This window comes from Lepisosteus platostomus, chromosome 17, assembly GCF_059453375.1.
Source record: "Lepisosteus platostomus isolate fLepPlt1 chromosome 17, fLepPlt1.hap1, whole genome shotgun sequence".
NCBI lineage: Eukaryota > Metazoa > Chordata > Actinopteri > Semionotiformes > Lepisosteidae > Lepisosteus > Lepisosteus platostomus.
Genome location: NC_142627.1, coordinates 16,777,906 through 16,794,490, shown reverse-complemented (window position 1 = coordinate 16,794,490; position 16,585 = coordinate 16,777,906). Strand labels below are relative to the sequence as shown.

The following is a 16,585-nucleotide window of genomic DNA, read 5'->3' as shown; positions in this document are numbered from 1 at the left end:
AGCTGCAAGGTGTCTGTAATACAATATCAATGTGACATTGAGTTTTTTTCCCCCAAATCTGCCAAATCATGTGTAACACTAATTAAAAAAATATTGAAGACTGTGGCTTCCCTCTTCTGTCCTTTCACTACCTTTTCTCTCTTTTCATTTTTTTTCCTTAGCTTATCTCTTCCACATCTCTGCTTTGCTCTTTTCTACTCCTTTATTCTTTTTTATATTATTGTTGGATATACACAGTTTATTTAGGTATCAAGTCTGTCATGCCATGAAGATTGTTCACATTTGTTCATTATTGTATATACTGTAGAACCATGCACTATTATTTTTTTTCCTGAAAAACCAATAAACAAACTGAACATAAAAATATATATCTGACCAGGTTATTAATATGAACCTCTGAGGACAAGTAAAACATCAGTAAAACATCCTGGCACACAACTATGAACAAAACAACACAAACTGAGCACTATATTCAGTTATTTACCTATTTAGCATAAAACACATAATCTAATGAGTCCATTTTCACAACAATGATAATTAATCTGCCCTGCAATCTAATTATTAAAATGATGCGAACTTTATTTGAAGTACTTTATTCCAATTCATTTAATTAAAATGAAATAAAAAATAAGTCAAAGATAAGTAAACATGCCACATACAGTACATACAGTATATTTATTTACATTATATGGTGATGAGATATTCAGCAAAGTAGGTACAGATTTAGCCCAGTTTGTTCACATCACCTTTTACTGAGCATTCACTCTTGCAAGCAGTATAGCAGTAATATCTTCCAGCTCCAGAGTGAGACTGCCAACATGACAGCACTGCAGCACAGGAGCCCCTTTTCTCTGAATATATTTCCTCTGCAGACACCTTCTGGAGTCATGGAAACAAGCCACAGGCACTAATTTTCCACAATTTCGTAAAGCCACCCACAACCGTGCCATTTCTGACTGCCTGGGAGTAGCGGGAGGTGAGCAGAGGAAATGAAAAGCACACCACCACATGTGCACTGGAATTAGACCACAACTGGAAGTTTAACCAGAGATATGCTGACACACAGGGATGATGCTGGAAAGGTAAGTACTGTACAGCAAGTGTGGGCTTGCATAAGCACAGCCATCATGATGCAGTGCAACAGCACTGTAGTGTCCCACTGCCTCAGAGCTCGTTACACCTTCCTCACAATTAAAAAGAGGGGAAAAAAGATTCTGTTGTAGGTTGAAATCCAGCTTGATGCTGGATCACATCACCTTTTAGCTACTGTATTTGATTAGCCTTTGTCTCCACTTAATGTTAATGTGTTAGTAAAAAAACATCACATTACACATAAAAAGCTTTCCAAATACTAGATCTCTTATTAAGTTTAATTAAGGACTAGCACACCCCCATCTCTGTCATGTTCTCTCGAAGAATAACCTTATGTTTGAGAGTTGATCTTTAAAAAATTGGCAAAACTCACCAAACTAAATGTTTATAGAATATAGAATACATATGTATACAGAATACAATCTTGTGGTTTAAGGACAGAGACTCACCAACATTATGGAGAAATTGTACGTATTCATACAGAAATTTGTCACATTTCTAATATGAGTGTGCATTTTGTATTCAGCAGCAAGTACTGCCTTATATAAGGTGTGTGTGCATGTAGGTGCACGTTTACTGTTAAGATAAACTGAATTTTATGTGATCAACAACAAGCACAGGTGTCTGTTGGTAACATGTGCTGTACTGGAGAGGATACTGGTATCTGCTAATAACGGCCATTGTTCCAATAAGGCCTGGAGTGTGGAGATATTTGTCACTGCCCAGGCAGTTCATTTTAAGCTGGGTATAATTAATATTTAATCAGGATCTAAGGGTTTGGATGCATATTCATTGCACTCTCACGCCAACAACTGGGAACTGTAGAGATTTCATATAAATGACCATGTTATACATTAGAGAGCCAACTGGCCTTGAAACAAACATGATGAAACAGAGGCAAAAATAGCCTGTACAAGCTGTTCAGCTGCAGATGAGCATCCTGATGAAAGAATGGGGGGCATAACAATTAAAATAAATGAATTATTTAACTTTAATGGCCAGTGTTATAATAAATGTATAATATATTTAAAACTATTCATTAAGATTTTCTATTTTAAAATAAAATAAAGATTTTCAGATGTAGTCAATGTAGCAAGTACTGTATAAGCTTTTGCCGTAATTTATTACTTAATTCTTGTCCCATAATTATGATCCACACATACACAGAGTAAGTACTGAGGATTTTCAAGTACAGAGTAAGTGTGAGGATTTAAATAATTTCAAATTGTGCATTTCATTTGTCACCATTTTTAGCATACTGTATGTCTGACCACAGCCATGTTCAACATCCACCATATACAATGGGATTAATTTAAATATATTCTTCTTCAGCTGGATTGATGTTGTCAAGGTACAGTAAAACGATGTACAGCATAATTACAACACATTTTTTACAAAATGAACTTTGTGCTTCATCATTTGTAGGTTTTACATTTAGGTTACTATGGGATACAGTATTGGCTAAAATTTATTTTAAATACTTTTTGCAGTGAGTATATGTCCAGTATTAAATCTCTGGGAACTGCCAAAACCCGTCTAATTCACCTGTTTCTCAGAGCTGTACAGTGCAGCCAATAGCCAACCGATGTAACCCAGAAACTGTTCAGCAACTGGAGACACAATCCCGAGTGTTCTTGCACAGTGCAGAAGAATTCATGAATATTAAACACATTATAATTAACATTACCAATGCACAGGTGTTCAAATTATAAATTAAATTATATCTAACTAGTAACCCCATAGCTATTGAAAATGTAGGCCTCAGACAGGTACTATAGCTATTGACCAAGCTAGTAAATTTTAGAAATCTAAAGCTCAAGAAATAGGAAAACTGCTGGACTGAATTCACTATTTTGCATTTCCAAAACCTGTTTTTATTTTTTGTATGAGCTATTAATAAAAGAGAGGAAGATAATGGATCACAACTCCTAGGCCTGCACGTGTATCTGTAAACAGAAAGCATTTCTTAGAAAAACTAACTAAACACGTGTAGAATACTCCCTGGTGTATGTTTCACCATGTTTGAGCAATCAGTTTTACTGTTAAAAATTAAAAAAAGAAAAACATAAAGCTAAAATTTCTGCAAATTGGTGAATATATGCCCTACCGTGAGTCCTAGAAGGCAAATGAAGACATTAAGAACAAAGTGAAGACAGGCATTGGTAGGGAATTTAAAAAGCGTGCAATAAAATAAATGAGTCTCATTTGCTAAAAGATTATGGCATCAGCGCTATCTGTTTCCTGGGCTGCTCACCTGAACTTCGTTGTGCTGAAACCCCATAGCTACTTCTCTGCACAGCAGGCAGAATGCTTGGCCTATTTACTGGCAGCAAGATGCCATGGAGACCCAGATGCCTTTGTCAGCTTTTCAAGCACAGGAAAGAAAGATAACTAGCAGACAACTAAACCCTAGGAGTCAAGAAGGCTTACAGATCAAGCCAGTGCTACAAAAGAAGCTGAACTTACGGGCTTTATCCTTTGAGCCAAGCCTATTGATGAAAAAAAGAGATTGTTTCCTTCCCTTTTGTTAAGTAAAAAAGTAATAATGACAACAGTGTTACAGACACACACCAAAGTAAAGACCATAGAAAGCACAAAGATAAGTAAAAAACAGACAGTGAGAAAGAGGAAAATAGACAGAGATAGTGGGATTCACATAAGGGATTTATCTTGTTTTAAGAAATATTGAATGTGTGATGGCTACATTGGTGACCAATGCACAAGTGAGCTGTAAGACCTGGGCCCGATTGTGTTATAAATGATTATTATGCAGCTTATAATAGAATATATTTTATAGTTTAATTCTGAAAGTTTTTCATAACCAAATTATTTTCTCCAAATATATGAGATACCTATTTTGTAGTAGACACGGTAATGATTTTACAACAAATGAGAAGGTGTTTGCTTTAAAAAGATGTTGCTGCCTTGCACTGCTTGGCTTATTTTAAAACTAATGCCAACTATGCGCAATGTACCAATTTCCTCTTGCATTTTTTAAAGATTTTTAAGTCTGATTTATAATTCCTGTTGTTGTTTGTGGATTCCAATTCTTTATTCATAATTGGCTGTATAGACCATTGTAATATATTTCTGCAAAATAGCTTTGCAATGCCTGCGAATCCGTAGAATTGATGCCTGTTCATGAAGTATTTAATTAAAAAAGAACATAAAGGAAAACTTGTGAAAGTCTGTTTTATATATCTCACTCTGTCTGAGCTCTGTGTGAATGCTTGTTTGGCATGTTCAAAAAATAAAAGTTCCAGTCTGCCAAGGACATAGTACAGAGAATTCTTTTCAAAACCCAATATTTTTATCACTGAATAAATGCTACACACCCACATTAAAAATAAATGAAAATCAGGCTGAATATGCTAATGGAGTAAAACAATTACACATATGTTATCCACATGAAGAATTGTACACATCTATATAAAAAATAAACTCAGTTGCACAACTGGTTGCTGGAGAAACAAATGCATTTGTATAACACAGCAAAAAGAATTAGCAATATAAAGCTTTACTTCCCTGCCAATCATTGTTGCTCTCTGTACCAAGCTGTAATTATACTGTAGGATTATTGCAGCAATTACAGTTCATTGTGTGATTTTCAGATGGATTACATGCTTTGACTGTGATTTAGAGATTGGAATGAATCTGTGAAAACAGTATTTTACAGGATCAATATTTACGGGTTTAGGAGTAAATGATGGAACAGCCATTTTGTGCATGAATGCATACAGCACATGAACAGTTGTAAGGCAAGTCTTTGTTTGTGCAAGCTACCAAACAACCTTACGTTCTTTCCTTTACAAAACATCAGCACTAGAAACAAATGAGAAGAGCTTGGAATTTATGGGAGCAAAGCCAGTTCAACCACAAACCAGGTTAGTAACTTTCATGAATTGTTCCCTGAAAATTAGTCTCGGTAATTATTACACTGACAACAATACGTCATCTTGGGTGCCGTAAACTGTATGCAGGACACCAAACTGCATTTTATTCCATTTCTTGTGCATTATTCCTCTAAAAAATTGAGAAAATAATGGAATTCTATCCAAGGACTTAATGGGAGATACCTTGAGAAATTTTGCTGACCACTTACTGTCTTGGGAGCTCTTTTATAGTGTCTTTCATTGGGTCTCCCAACAGAAAAGGGTGCTGCATGTAGGCATGAGTACCTTGCACCTGCATGCCTTGGATTTTTGCAGTCATGCATTCAATCAAGGGAATTGCTTCTGACTGCAGCAGAAGTGGGCAGGTTGGAAGAGACACATGGCAAAGGAAATGCTACAAACAAGATGCTTTGGCAGAGTAATCAGAACACTTCTGAAACATTTTGTTTACACCTTTCTTACTTTTCACGAGGAAGAAGAAAGCTCCCTGCCACGTGAGCCGAGCATTATGTATTTAACTGAAACACTTAATATATTTTTTTAAATTGCAGTGCTGCAGCAAATTCTTTTCAATTAATAGCTGGGTACCATAACAACACTTTAACCAGGATGGTAATTAAAATCCCATTCAAAAAGGAATCCCTAAAGCTATTATCAATCTACTAGAATCAATGCTAATAAATATTGGAACATAATTCAGGGTTCAAAGCAATCATATCCTCTACCAGTGATCGTGGATGAGTTATGACATTACTTTTCCCAATTAGGCTCAACATTTCCCAGCTGAAGCTGATGTTGCCAAGCTAAAACTATGTGTACTTACAACAAAATTTTTTAGTTTTTAAATGAATGAAAAAGCTTTCTCTGATTTCTGACTTCATTATACCTTTTAATGCAAGCTGGTTTAAAATGTTTGTTTAAAAACATATTTAAGCGCAGAATAACTTGAATGTTTGTGCTATACAATATGTTGTCAGAACAATACTTGAGGGCAAAAGAAAAAAAATGTAGCGCACTTAAGGTTTTTAGAAGACTGCATTTTGCATTCAAAAACCCATTTCTATGGTAATTGTAAAATGTTGTCATACAGCAGTTCATGCTAGCAGGACACCTATCGTGATCTGCTTTTGACTTATTTCCTATCAACTGAATTTGCCCAAACAAACAGAAATAATTCCTTCACCCCAATGAACACCCTGGAGAAACACTGACCATGTCCCAGCCCATCAATTTAGTATGAAAGCAATTCAATTCTGCTTGACCAAAATCAGTTTCTTTTGTTCCAAAACATGCAATCACCCCCGGCATTTTGCAATTGCTGTTTTAAGTGCTTTGGTTTTATTTTTCAAAGTCTCTTTTGAGTGAGCAAACTAGAATGGCATTCTCTTCATGTATTCACCAGATTCACGAAAATAACACTTAAAAAATCACTACTCTCTTACTTGCACGATACATCGCAAATTAAATTGATATATGAGCCCATGTCTTCTTTGACCTACAAAGTGCATTGTGAAACATTTTCTGTCTTCAAGGAAACTTGTCAAACCCCGCCTTTTACTGTAGAATAACGGTATAACTAAATGATGTGCATCTGTTGGGTTATTTAAAAGAAATAAACAACTGCATTACTTGTGAAAGACTGCACCATAAGAAACAACTGCATTCCTTATGAAAGACTGCACCACATTTAAACATTAAATATTAGCAGTTATCATGTGAATTAAAGAAATAAGAAACAAATATTTTTTATTTCTAAACATAAATCAATTTGTTGTAAGTTCAATCAATAGAGTTGTTGACCATGTACTGTTGGTAGAATCATAACGTTATATTATAAATGACCTATCTAATATTATATTGAATGTACTCTTCCTGGAAGATTCCGAATCTTTGCTTACAAAAACCTAACAAAACCTAAATATGCACTTCACAGTCATGCTACAATACTGAACTTCTCACACCATCCCACAAAAAGACATGAACTGGAAAACAACACAAACAACGTCTTTGCCTAGTTGGAGACTCAGCCTGACTGCCTTAGAATAGATCTGCACCAAAACAGCTGCAATAGCTTGCAGATAGACTTTCATTCCCAAAATGCTTTACCGTAGTGATAACTACATGCATATCAAATATACACTGATAATTCACAACAAAACAATGTGGTAATAAGAGCAATGTACCGTTGGCTCTCTGGCAGGTGGCTTTCCTCTCCGGCTGGATGCAGTGGTGGTGGTGATTTCCATGATGGAGGTGGAGGTTTCTGAATGGTTTGCGGTGGCACTGGACTCCGTTGTCATTGAGGATGGGGATTCCCCGACCAGGCGCACACTTCCTTCGATCTTGATGTTGGGGTCACTTTCCACAGCCATGTTGAGCACCTTCAGCCCATTGTAGTACAGACCAGACAGCTGGCCCTGGAATGGACGGCTTCTGTCCTTGCCTCCAATTTTTATAGTTGTTTGGCTATTGAAGATAGTAAGTTGGCGGCCTGTGAAAACAATGTTACATACATACGGAAATGTTGACTGTGGACTCCATAGTTCCAGGGAGGATGATGGATAATAATCACATCAAAAGACGGATTATTCATGGAGTGGCTAATGATAGCAATAAATTACCTACAAGCTTTTCAAGCAAGTAATTTATTACCGTTGTGATGAAATGCCTATGGAATGCAAATTTAAAGAAAATAATATTTATAATATCCTAAATTAGTGTGGTTTTGCTAAAAGGACAATCACATCCATATTATAATAGCACAACTTCCTAAAAATGTATCTCACCGAACCAGTTTTCTAGAATAAGATAAGAAACATTTAAGGAAACCTTTGAAATTAATCTTGGTATCTACAGTATGCTAAATATTTATCTAACATATTCTTATGCAGGCTAATGAAAAGAGATCTTATACCACATGTTTACCAATTTATTGCACTGCATATATTGAGAGTATGTTATACAAAGACATTTTCACTATGGAGGAATATGATCTAACTTTGGAAGTACTTATTGGAGTACCAGGAAAATGTTACTGAAGTTACTAAGCCCCAGAATGTTTTTCAAAAGTTGGTTAAAGTAATATTAATCAAGCTGTTAACAGAAAAAGGGTTAAAAGGAAAATAGGATTATCATCTTTAAAGATGCAGCCAGTTGATCTGTATTTGATTTTATTTACCACTTGCATTTCTTGTGGAGGTCAGAGTAACAGTATGTAGCATGTTTCAGTTTTGTCAGTAAAAAAAGATTAGGTTTTGTGAATGATACAGTACCTGCCCCATTAACCTTTTTTTACAAGCTTTGAGTGATATTACTGCTGACATTGAAATGTCTATCCCGCCAAATTTCATGATAAATGATAAATTTCATGATAAATGTACCCAGATGTCTAAAATATCTCCTTTCATAAAATGCCATCTCTTTGTTGTTCAGACAGCAAATGACATGTGGAGATAAACATACAGTATACTGTACCGTTGTATATTCAAAACTCTTAGGGGCTGAAATTCTCACTGCTTTCTATTCCTATTAAAATACCTAAGGGTTTTGAATATAAGGCCCACTGGGTTCTTTAGAGCAAGTGTATTGAAGACAACTAAAAGGTAAAGATAGGTAGGTTTCCTCCATGGTCTGAATTCTTAACAGTAAGAAAAAGTACTTTGCACCACTTACTGAAGTGCACCCACAGTTAAACGAAGCAGTGCACCAATGCAGTACATGTGATCTGCATACGTCTGATTGCCTTTCAGCAAGAGTGAGAAGTTAAAACATATAAATTAGATGTAAAGGTGACTTTAATAATGAGACACATAAAAATGATAACTTATGAGAATATTTCCATTAAAAAAGAAACAGAAAAAAAGCAAACCTTAAAAAATATCATTATGACACATTTCGTTTTGAAAATACATCTTTAGAATAGACAAAAAAGGCATGCACCAAAATTAGTGTTTTTATTTTTTAATAAGTTTTCTTGTTCGTATATCCCTCAGTATATTTACAGTATTTGTTAAAGGGACTTCATTTCTGATGCCAATTAATATTGCACTCTATTTAAGATAGCTATAAGTTTAAACAGTGCGAGTTTTCATGATCCATAATAAAAAAATAGTCTGCTAATTGGACCTTTTTAGTTGATAATTTAGATGTTTACAGCAGGAAAAGACTAGAAATAATTTATATATTTTTGTTAATAATGCTAATATTACTTCAGAAAGATTGATTTAGAAGATTATATTTACAGTCCCTTTAACCTGAAGTTAGCAGGGCAGACTTATTAAACAGCTGATATTTCTTAATAGATAAATAAATTATTATGCAAAGTATGCAAATATTACAAGCTATATTTTACTCTTTTAAAAATTTTGTTTTATTTAGTTTTACTGGTGATTTATATTTTAAGTTTATTGGTGTTACAATGTATTACTTGGTTATGTTCAAATTATTTTTATTTGAAGTTTTAATCAATGTTTTTACCTTTGTCGAGTAGCCATTCATCAACTACTCGACCAAGTCGATATGGGATTCGCTGTCTAGCAATCGCCAGGCGTTCGTTATCATTGTTTCCTTTAAAGTTTAAAGAGACATTTCATTGGTTAAAATCTGTAAGGTCAAAGGTTAAATGTTAATACTTAAAGCTTGAGCTATACAACTGCCACATGATTTTTTTTTGTAATTTTGGACGTTTAAAAAAAGCTACCTAAAACATTTCATTGGTCAATCTTTTCATTCAGTCATTTAATTTTATTTTAGCAGACAAATTATTCCTATATTAATTGAAAATTAGAAAGCTGAATTTTCATCTAGGTTATTGACGTTAAGTTATAAAACAACCCAAACAACAAATTTAAACATATCCATAGCATAACTCTACAACAAAATACTCAAAGGATTTTTTTCTTTCTTTTTTTGGCAGAATTTTTCTTTTTTCTCCTCTTTTTAGCTAGTTAAACATTGCTCAGAAGAAACATTTTTATTTATTATTTTTCAAAATACATTCAACCTTTTGCACCAAGTTAGTGATTTAGAGAAGGTCACATGATAACATGTTTTCACCCATCTTAGAAGTTCACACTAATTAGCTAGTCACAGAACAAACCAGTAAATTCAGTGATGGAAGTGCTTGGAATTTTTCAGAATTGATACAGAAGAAAAATGAGATAGTTAGGCAGCCGGTACAATTAGACATACTGACATCGGTTGGAAGGCTTTGACAAGAGCTCTGGTATGACTATGCACTTGGAATCGTCCTGGTATCCAACATAAATTATTGACACCATTCCTCGCATCAGATGGAAACCATTAAGTTATTTTTACCATCCAAATAATGTACTATACATTTATGAAAAAGTAATTTATTAAATTAATATACTCACTAGTACCCTGCAGGTCAAAAGGTAAAAAGGGTTTTTCTCTCATCACCCTCCTAAACACCAGCTTCTAATTACAACATACATTTCAGTTGAGCAACACACAAAAGAGAAATTGTTTTTCAGTTTCCTTATATCTTTCTTCAGTAAACATGGCAACAAGGGTTAAATTTTTTATTATTCAATCCATTTTCCACACGTCTGCACTGTCGCTGAGGCTAACAAGGGGAGAGCGGATGTGCTCGGGGGTTTACCCAGGTTCCTCCTCAGACACCTGACTTTCTGTGGCCCCTGAGCTTCTAACTCCATGTGGGGAAAGATGAGCAAAGGAAAAACATGGTTTCCAAGGTGACAGAGAAGTGGAGGTAGAGCACTGAAGCACAGAGCAAGGTTTATATACGGTAAGATACATGAGATCAGCTCTGAGATACAAAGATATGTAAGGAAAGGCCTCTATGCTCAGGTAAGAACAATAAAAACAATTCTCTCTGGAATCCTGTTCAACTCAAACATTATTATTATTCTTCCTGGTTATATCTAAGGGTATATAATGATTGATCTACAGTAAATGAGATTAAATGCACATTTTCTGTACAGTTAGAACACAAGTGATACTGAGATTATGCTATAACGTGGAACTTCAGTACCAGGTTACCAAGTGCTTTACCACAAACTATAAAAAAAAGAAATATAAGGTATAAAAAATAAAGAAAACATTGTTGATATTTCATTACTTGAAATCAAAGTAGCTCATCGGATGTAACAATTTAATCTCATGATGAGCTGTGGTCTTAATTGCAATTGACAATGGTTATTTCTCCTGTGCAGGTCTTCTAGTTCAACAAATAACCTTTAAAGTAAAGAAGTCTAAGAGTACGCAGGCCCATCTGAGGATTTTTGCTGTGACATTGTCTTCAAAGATTGAATTTCAGACTCCTTCATTCTTTCACCAAATAGACAATATTTTGTCACATTGTACTGTATTAATTCTGTCTGAGCAGGTAGAGTTGAGGGGAGTAACAGTAATTTAACAGAATAAGAGTAAGCCGAAAGAAGTGAGAAAGGTCGGTTCAGTGAATCAGATCCAAATCTGCTGGCTGAATTGAGAAGGAGCAGTTGAAAATTTTTTAATCATATCTTTATATCTTAGGGTCAGCTGTGGCACACCAGGTATGTCAACTTGGCTAATATTCTTTTTTCTCAGTGTATTATATTGCGATTGCCGCAGTCTAATTCCATTTTGTTCTGTGAAATGAAGGTGTCAGTCATCTGGGGTGGAAGGCACTGAATGGCCTGATATCACTCTGAAGTCAATGGAAAACAAAAGAAAAAGAAAGATGATGATCTTGCTGCATGACTTAAGAGCGCTCTTTTGTTATTACTGTATTTTTATTACATTATTGGCATTATCTGCTTACACAAAAGGCCTTTTAGAAACTACATACTGCAGACAAGACGTACTGAAATGCATTTTAAGCACAGAAATGATGCTTGAATTAAAACTGAAAATCCTTCACTGAATTGATTCTGACGACAGGGGGGTTTCATTTTGCTTCCAGGGAGAATGATTAACTTTAAGGTGACACATACAGACATACATACTGTTCATACAAAACACTTAAACTCACAATGTATCATGAACAGCCACTTATTGTAAAGTATTGACCCAAGATTAGACCTTTCTGGGGCTATATATATAGTAAACAGGCTATATAGTCAACATAAAGCTAAAACTTTCCTTGCATTATGTCTTTGTGAAATAATTTATTTTGCATTTGCTGTCTTCTCTCTGTTTTGTGTCAGAATACTGCAGTATCTATTGAATTATAATTACTGTAATAAAAAATATTTTTATTTCATTACACCCTAAACATTCTCCAACAGTTTAAATCTCAAGGAAAGTTTTTGAATCTCAAAGCTGCCTAAAGTACAAGGACACAGGACTATTGTCCCAGTGAAAAATACAAAAATATTCAAATATTTCAATAATCTGTCATCAGGTTTTACTGTCATATTTAATACTTTTTTATGTTCTAAACTATATATTTTCTTATTCATTTTATCTTTCAGGGTTCTTTATGAGAAGTGATTATGCAGAAAGAAAAGTTTATTCATGAAAGCACATTGATGAGATTGGAAATGCCAAACATTTGTGGGGTGCCTTTACAACAAACAGCCTTTCAGATCCATCTCCATATGGTGCTTTGTAAATCTTCTGGAACGATGTAATTGCTTATTGACTGGCAAGCTGTCAAAAATGTTATCAAGGGGGTTCAGCCATTTGACAGCCAGAGCTTTCAATAAGGGGGGAAAAGTTTAAAATATATCCACATGGATGCAGGGGTGACAGAAATGCATTTAAAAGAAATATGATTGATTATCTGCAAGGGACCTGATGGGTTGACTCTGTTTCCTGAAAGGAAGCCTTACCTACCATTTCACCATGACTCTGACTGGGAGGGCAAGGTCAGCTGAGGTGGGCATTGTGGAAGTGGCCATAGCCAGAGCAGAAGGCAGGATCACGGGCCAGCACAAATGACAGGATTTAATGGAACAGTTCTCTAATCTTGCGCATGAGCTGCCTTCCACAAAATGAGGTATTGACTCAGACATGGGGAAGGCATTCAGTCAAAGAGCGGAAAAAACAGAACTGTTTTCCTGGCAAGGTAAGGGACAAGGTGGTGACAAGGAGGGCAAATGCTGACAGCCTCTCTGACTTCAGTCGTATTGCTTTGCAATTAACAAATATATAAATTAAGAAATATATGTTGAATATACATGTACGTCAATCACCAGATTTGAACTCAGTTGAGTACTTGTTGTCTATCCTAAAATAATCCTTGTAAAAATGCTTTAAATGCCTTTTTTTAGTAACAATGTGTTACAATCTCATTGTTGACAACTGCACATTCATATACTGTAGCATTTAAACACACTTTGTAGTCCACAAAGCAAGGACCTCTACTTTTATTTGAAAAAATGTTGTGTATGGTTTCAGGATGTACAGGTGTTTCAAAACATGGATGTTTAATTTTGCTTAGTATGTATAGTTATTAATGTTACTCAGCATAAAGTTTATTGTGATTACTTATGACCATTTAGTTCCATCAATGACAACCACTGAATCAATCAAGATTAGACTTACGTACAGTACACTAATAATGCAAGTGGTACATGCAGTCATTTGTAGCATTTACATTTTAAACATTGAAAGGAAGGCTGTTAACCTTAGTCAATCTTTACATTTGCTTTAAAAATAATACAAAGCTACGAGACATTGCTGGTGCATCATCTCCACTATTAGACTGTGCCAGTCGCTGGCCCTGGCATTTCATTCTCAAGTGGTTATAAATGCAAAGATGCAAGCCAAGTGCAACAATGGGGGCGAGATCATTGTTTGGTTGAATGCTTGTGTGCAAAAAAACCCAAAGGCATCTGATTCTGATGGAAAACAGCACACAGAGGAGATACAAATCTGTTGCGTGTCACTGCTAAGGGAACTAAAACACCCGTGGCAGAAAAAGCCTTTTATTTATTTTTTTTCAGCTGGGTCTGACAGTAGAATTCCTATTTGTATATTTATGCCTCCTAGTTATATTCCCACAAAAGAGTAATCTCTTTCAAATGATAGGATTTAAGACATTGTACACATCCTCCTTTCACGCTATGGGCAAGGTATATAAACAGAGGTTGGATATCCTGCAAGAGAGTGTCTGGGAACAAAAAGAGATGGACACCCACAAACATATTTATACATGCATCCTGAAACACAAACACTCAGGCATGGGCAGGCATATCTGCACACACTTGATATTGATTGAGAGCACACATGTTTTTATTTCTACATTTTCCCAAGAACATATTGATTTTTTGTTTTCCTTACATTCAAATTATTTCTTAGAATCCATGCATACAAATTTCCCCAAGTAATACTGTACAGTATGGGAAAACACAATTGAAAGAAAGTTTACAAAGCTAAATACTGTACTTAACCACATTTATTTTTACACTGCATTGACTCATGTCACTTCTTTTGTAAGCAATAGGAATTCTTCAGCATTTTAATTAATGCTGAAGTTAATTAAAGGTGAAAGCAGTCATGCTTTGATCATATATTGATCCTCTGTAGGGAAAGTGAAATGAGGATGAAGAGTGTTAACAATACCCTTATCATAGACTTAATGCTATTCCAAAGCAATTCATCTACCTGAAGTTACAATGCCTGCTGACAAAGCCAATGTGATATGGTATTCACAGAACACCTTATCTATGCTTCCAGGCTAGAGTGAACATCATTTACATTCGTCAGCCTTGGGTGCATCGTATATTATTCATTTTTCTTAATAAAGTGGTCAGATAAGGCCACACTTCTGTTCATTACAATCTACAGGCCTAACTACTGAATGCATTAAAACTATATATAAGTAAATTCTTAGTGTTGGATATAGAAAAATAAGTGTTTTTTATGTTAGGTGATGTAAGCTCTGCAGTAATGGATTTACATAAGTAAGAAAGAATATTGTTCCTTTTTTAATTTAACCCACATTTTGCTCCCTGTTACTAAATGTTTCAACTGACTATGGTAATCCCAAAACTGGCATCAAACATGTCACTTATTGTAGATCAAAGACTGCAGGGACAGACTGTGTGTACTCCCAATGGGATATACTCTGGTGAAAACACTGGCTTTGTCTCCTCTATTATTTTCTCGTGCATTAAGGAAATAGACCCTTTGATTCCTTGCATGCCATAGCAGTGCTATGGCCCGTGGCCTTTATTGCATTGTGAGGGCATTACTTCCACAGATGAGCATTTGGACCAGAAAGCTCCTCTGGCTTTATTATTGCCTTTCATAATTGAAAATAAATGGAAACACATCAGCATCAATACAGTTCTGGGACACATTAATTGGGATAAAACCATCAAATGGCTCTTAAGTATCTAAAATGTGACTTTTTAATAAGATTATGTGGGATCTGCCTGAAAGCACTGCTGGTATTATTGTCCTTAATTTCTGACAATGCTGGGACCACCCTGTAGAGAGGGTGCCTGCTTGTAAAATAATTCCCTATTTAGTTAATCTTCTCTATTCCATTTCTCATTCCTTTACTAAATGAACAATATCATCCTATAGGTTGTCCTTAACTACATCCTTATGCCAGTGATGTTAGTTAATTAGGCACTCAGAAAAAGCTTGAATTATTAAAGTTAGAAACGACTTGCGTGGTGTATTTGTTTCACTCTCTCTGGACAGCATCTATAGCCTGGTAGTGGCAGCAGTTTCAGGCTGCTGCCAGATTGGTCACTATGGCAACAATTCCACAAAGCCAGGCATCTGACCAGGCGTTGCAATTCATCTATTGATACATTTCACGTATTGGGTGTGATACAATTTCTCTCACAGGTAACTGGCAGGTACAGGAAAACAGATAAACATACAGTACATAAGAAAAAAGGGTACACTTTTGCATCACGAGTTCTTGGTATAATTAAACAAATATTTCCATACATAAATATAAAATGAATTCTCTTAACAATAGAAAATAATTAAATAATATCCAATTACTGTGCAAATCCGTATCTATTGATAGATGTATCAGCTTTGCTCAACATTTAACTAATGGAAAACTGCTTTCAACAGCTGAGTGTAATATTACATGCTGCATGTTTTCCTTTACCAAGAGAATGATTTCAATGCCGTGCGTATACATATACTGTATACAGTTATATCTGTGTGTTTATGGATATGTATATTAGCAGTTCTTAATGTATCAATGCTTTGTACTACTTCCCATTAACTGTGTAATCCTCTACAAATAAAATTTTATTGTATCTTTTCTTTCTCAGAAATTGAGTCAATTTCTGAATAACTTATTGAAGTTATTCAGGGATCTTATAAATGTGATTAATGTTCTTTCTGAGTAATACCTTTAATCTGCTGAAGTGAAATTGTGTTAAATGTTAAAATGATGAGGGATAGAGCAACTGTTTGAGTTTTAAATGTATAGATATAATGTGTGAAGGTTTTTCAAAAGTGGGGCAGAGCAGGACACCGAGGAACACATCTTGAGGTGTTAGATGGATATAGGAGAAACAAGGAATTACTGATTATTATAGGCTAAATCAACATTAACAAAGAAAAAGACCTACAGTACCCATGAAGCTGAACACCCCCCACCCCCAACAAAACTAATTACTTTGACACAAACAAACAAGACTAGATAAGAACAG

The 16,585-nt window shown here is 35.1% G+C and overlaps 1 protein-coding gene across 26 annotated transcripts in view; it reads right to left on the bottom strand.

The window, feature by feature from the left end:
* The window catches only part of nrxn1a (neurexin 1a), a 352,697-nt gene that overhangs the window by 44,769 nt on the left and 291,343 nt on the right, over positions 1 to 16,585 (bottom strand). For 18 of the 26 annotated variants that reach the window (XM_088610470.1, XM_088610478.1, XM_088610482.1 and 15 more), the window contains 2 exons: positions 9,462 to 9,551; positions 7,169 to 7,476 (listed from right to left, as the gene is read on the bottom strand). In XM_088610470.1, coding sequence (XP_088466596.1) covers positions 7,169 to 7,476; positions 9,462 to 9,551 — 398 coding nt within the window. The remainder of the gene's footprint in view (positions 1 to 7,168; positions 7,477 to 9,461; positions 9,552 to 16,585) is intronic. The other 8 variants (XM_088610489.1, XM_088610498.1, XM_088610490.1 and 5 more) reach the window with 1 other exon arrangement.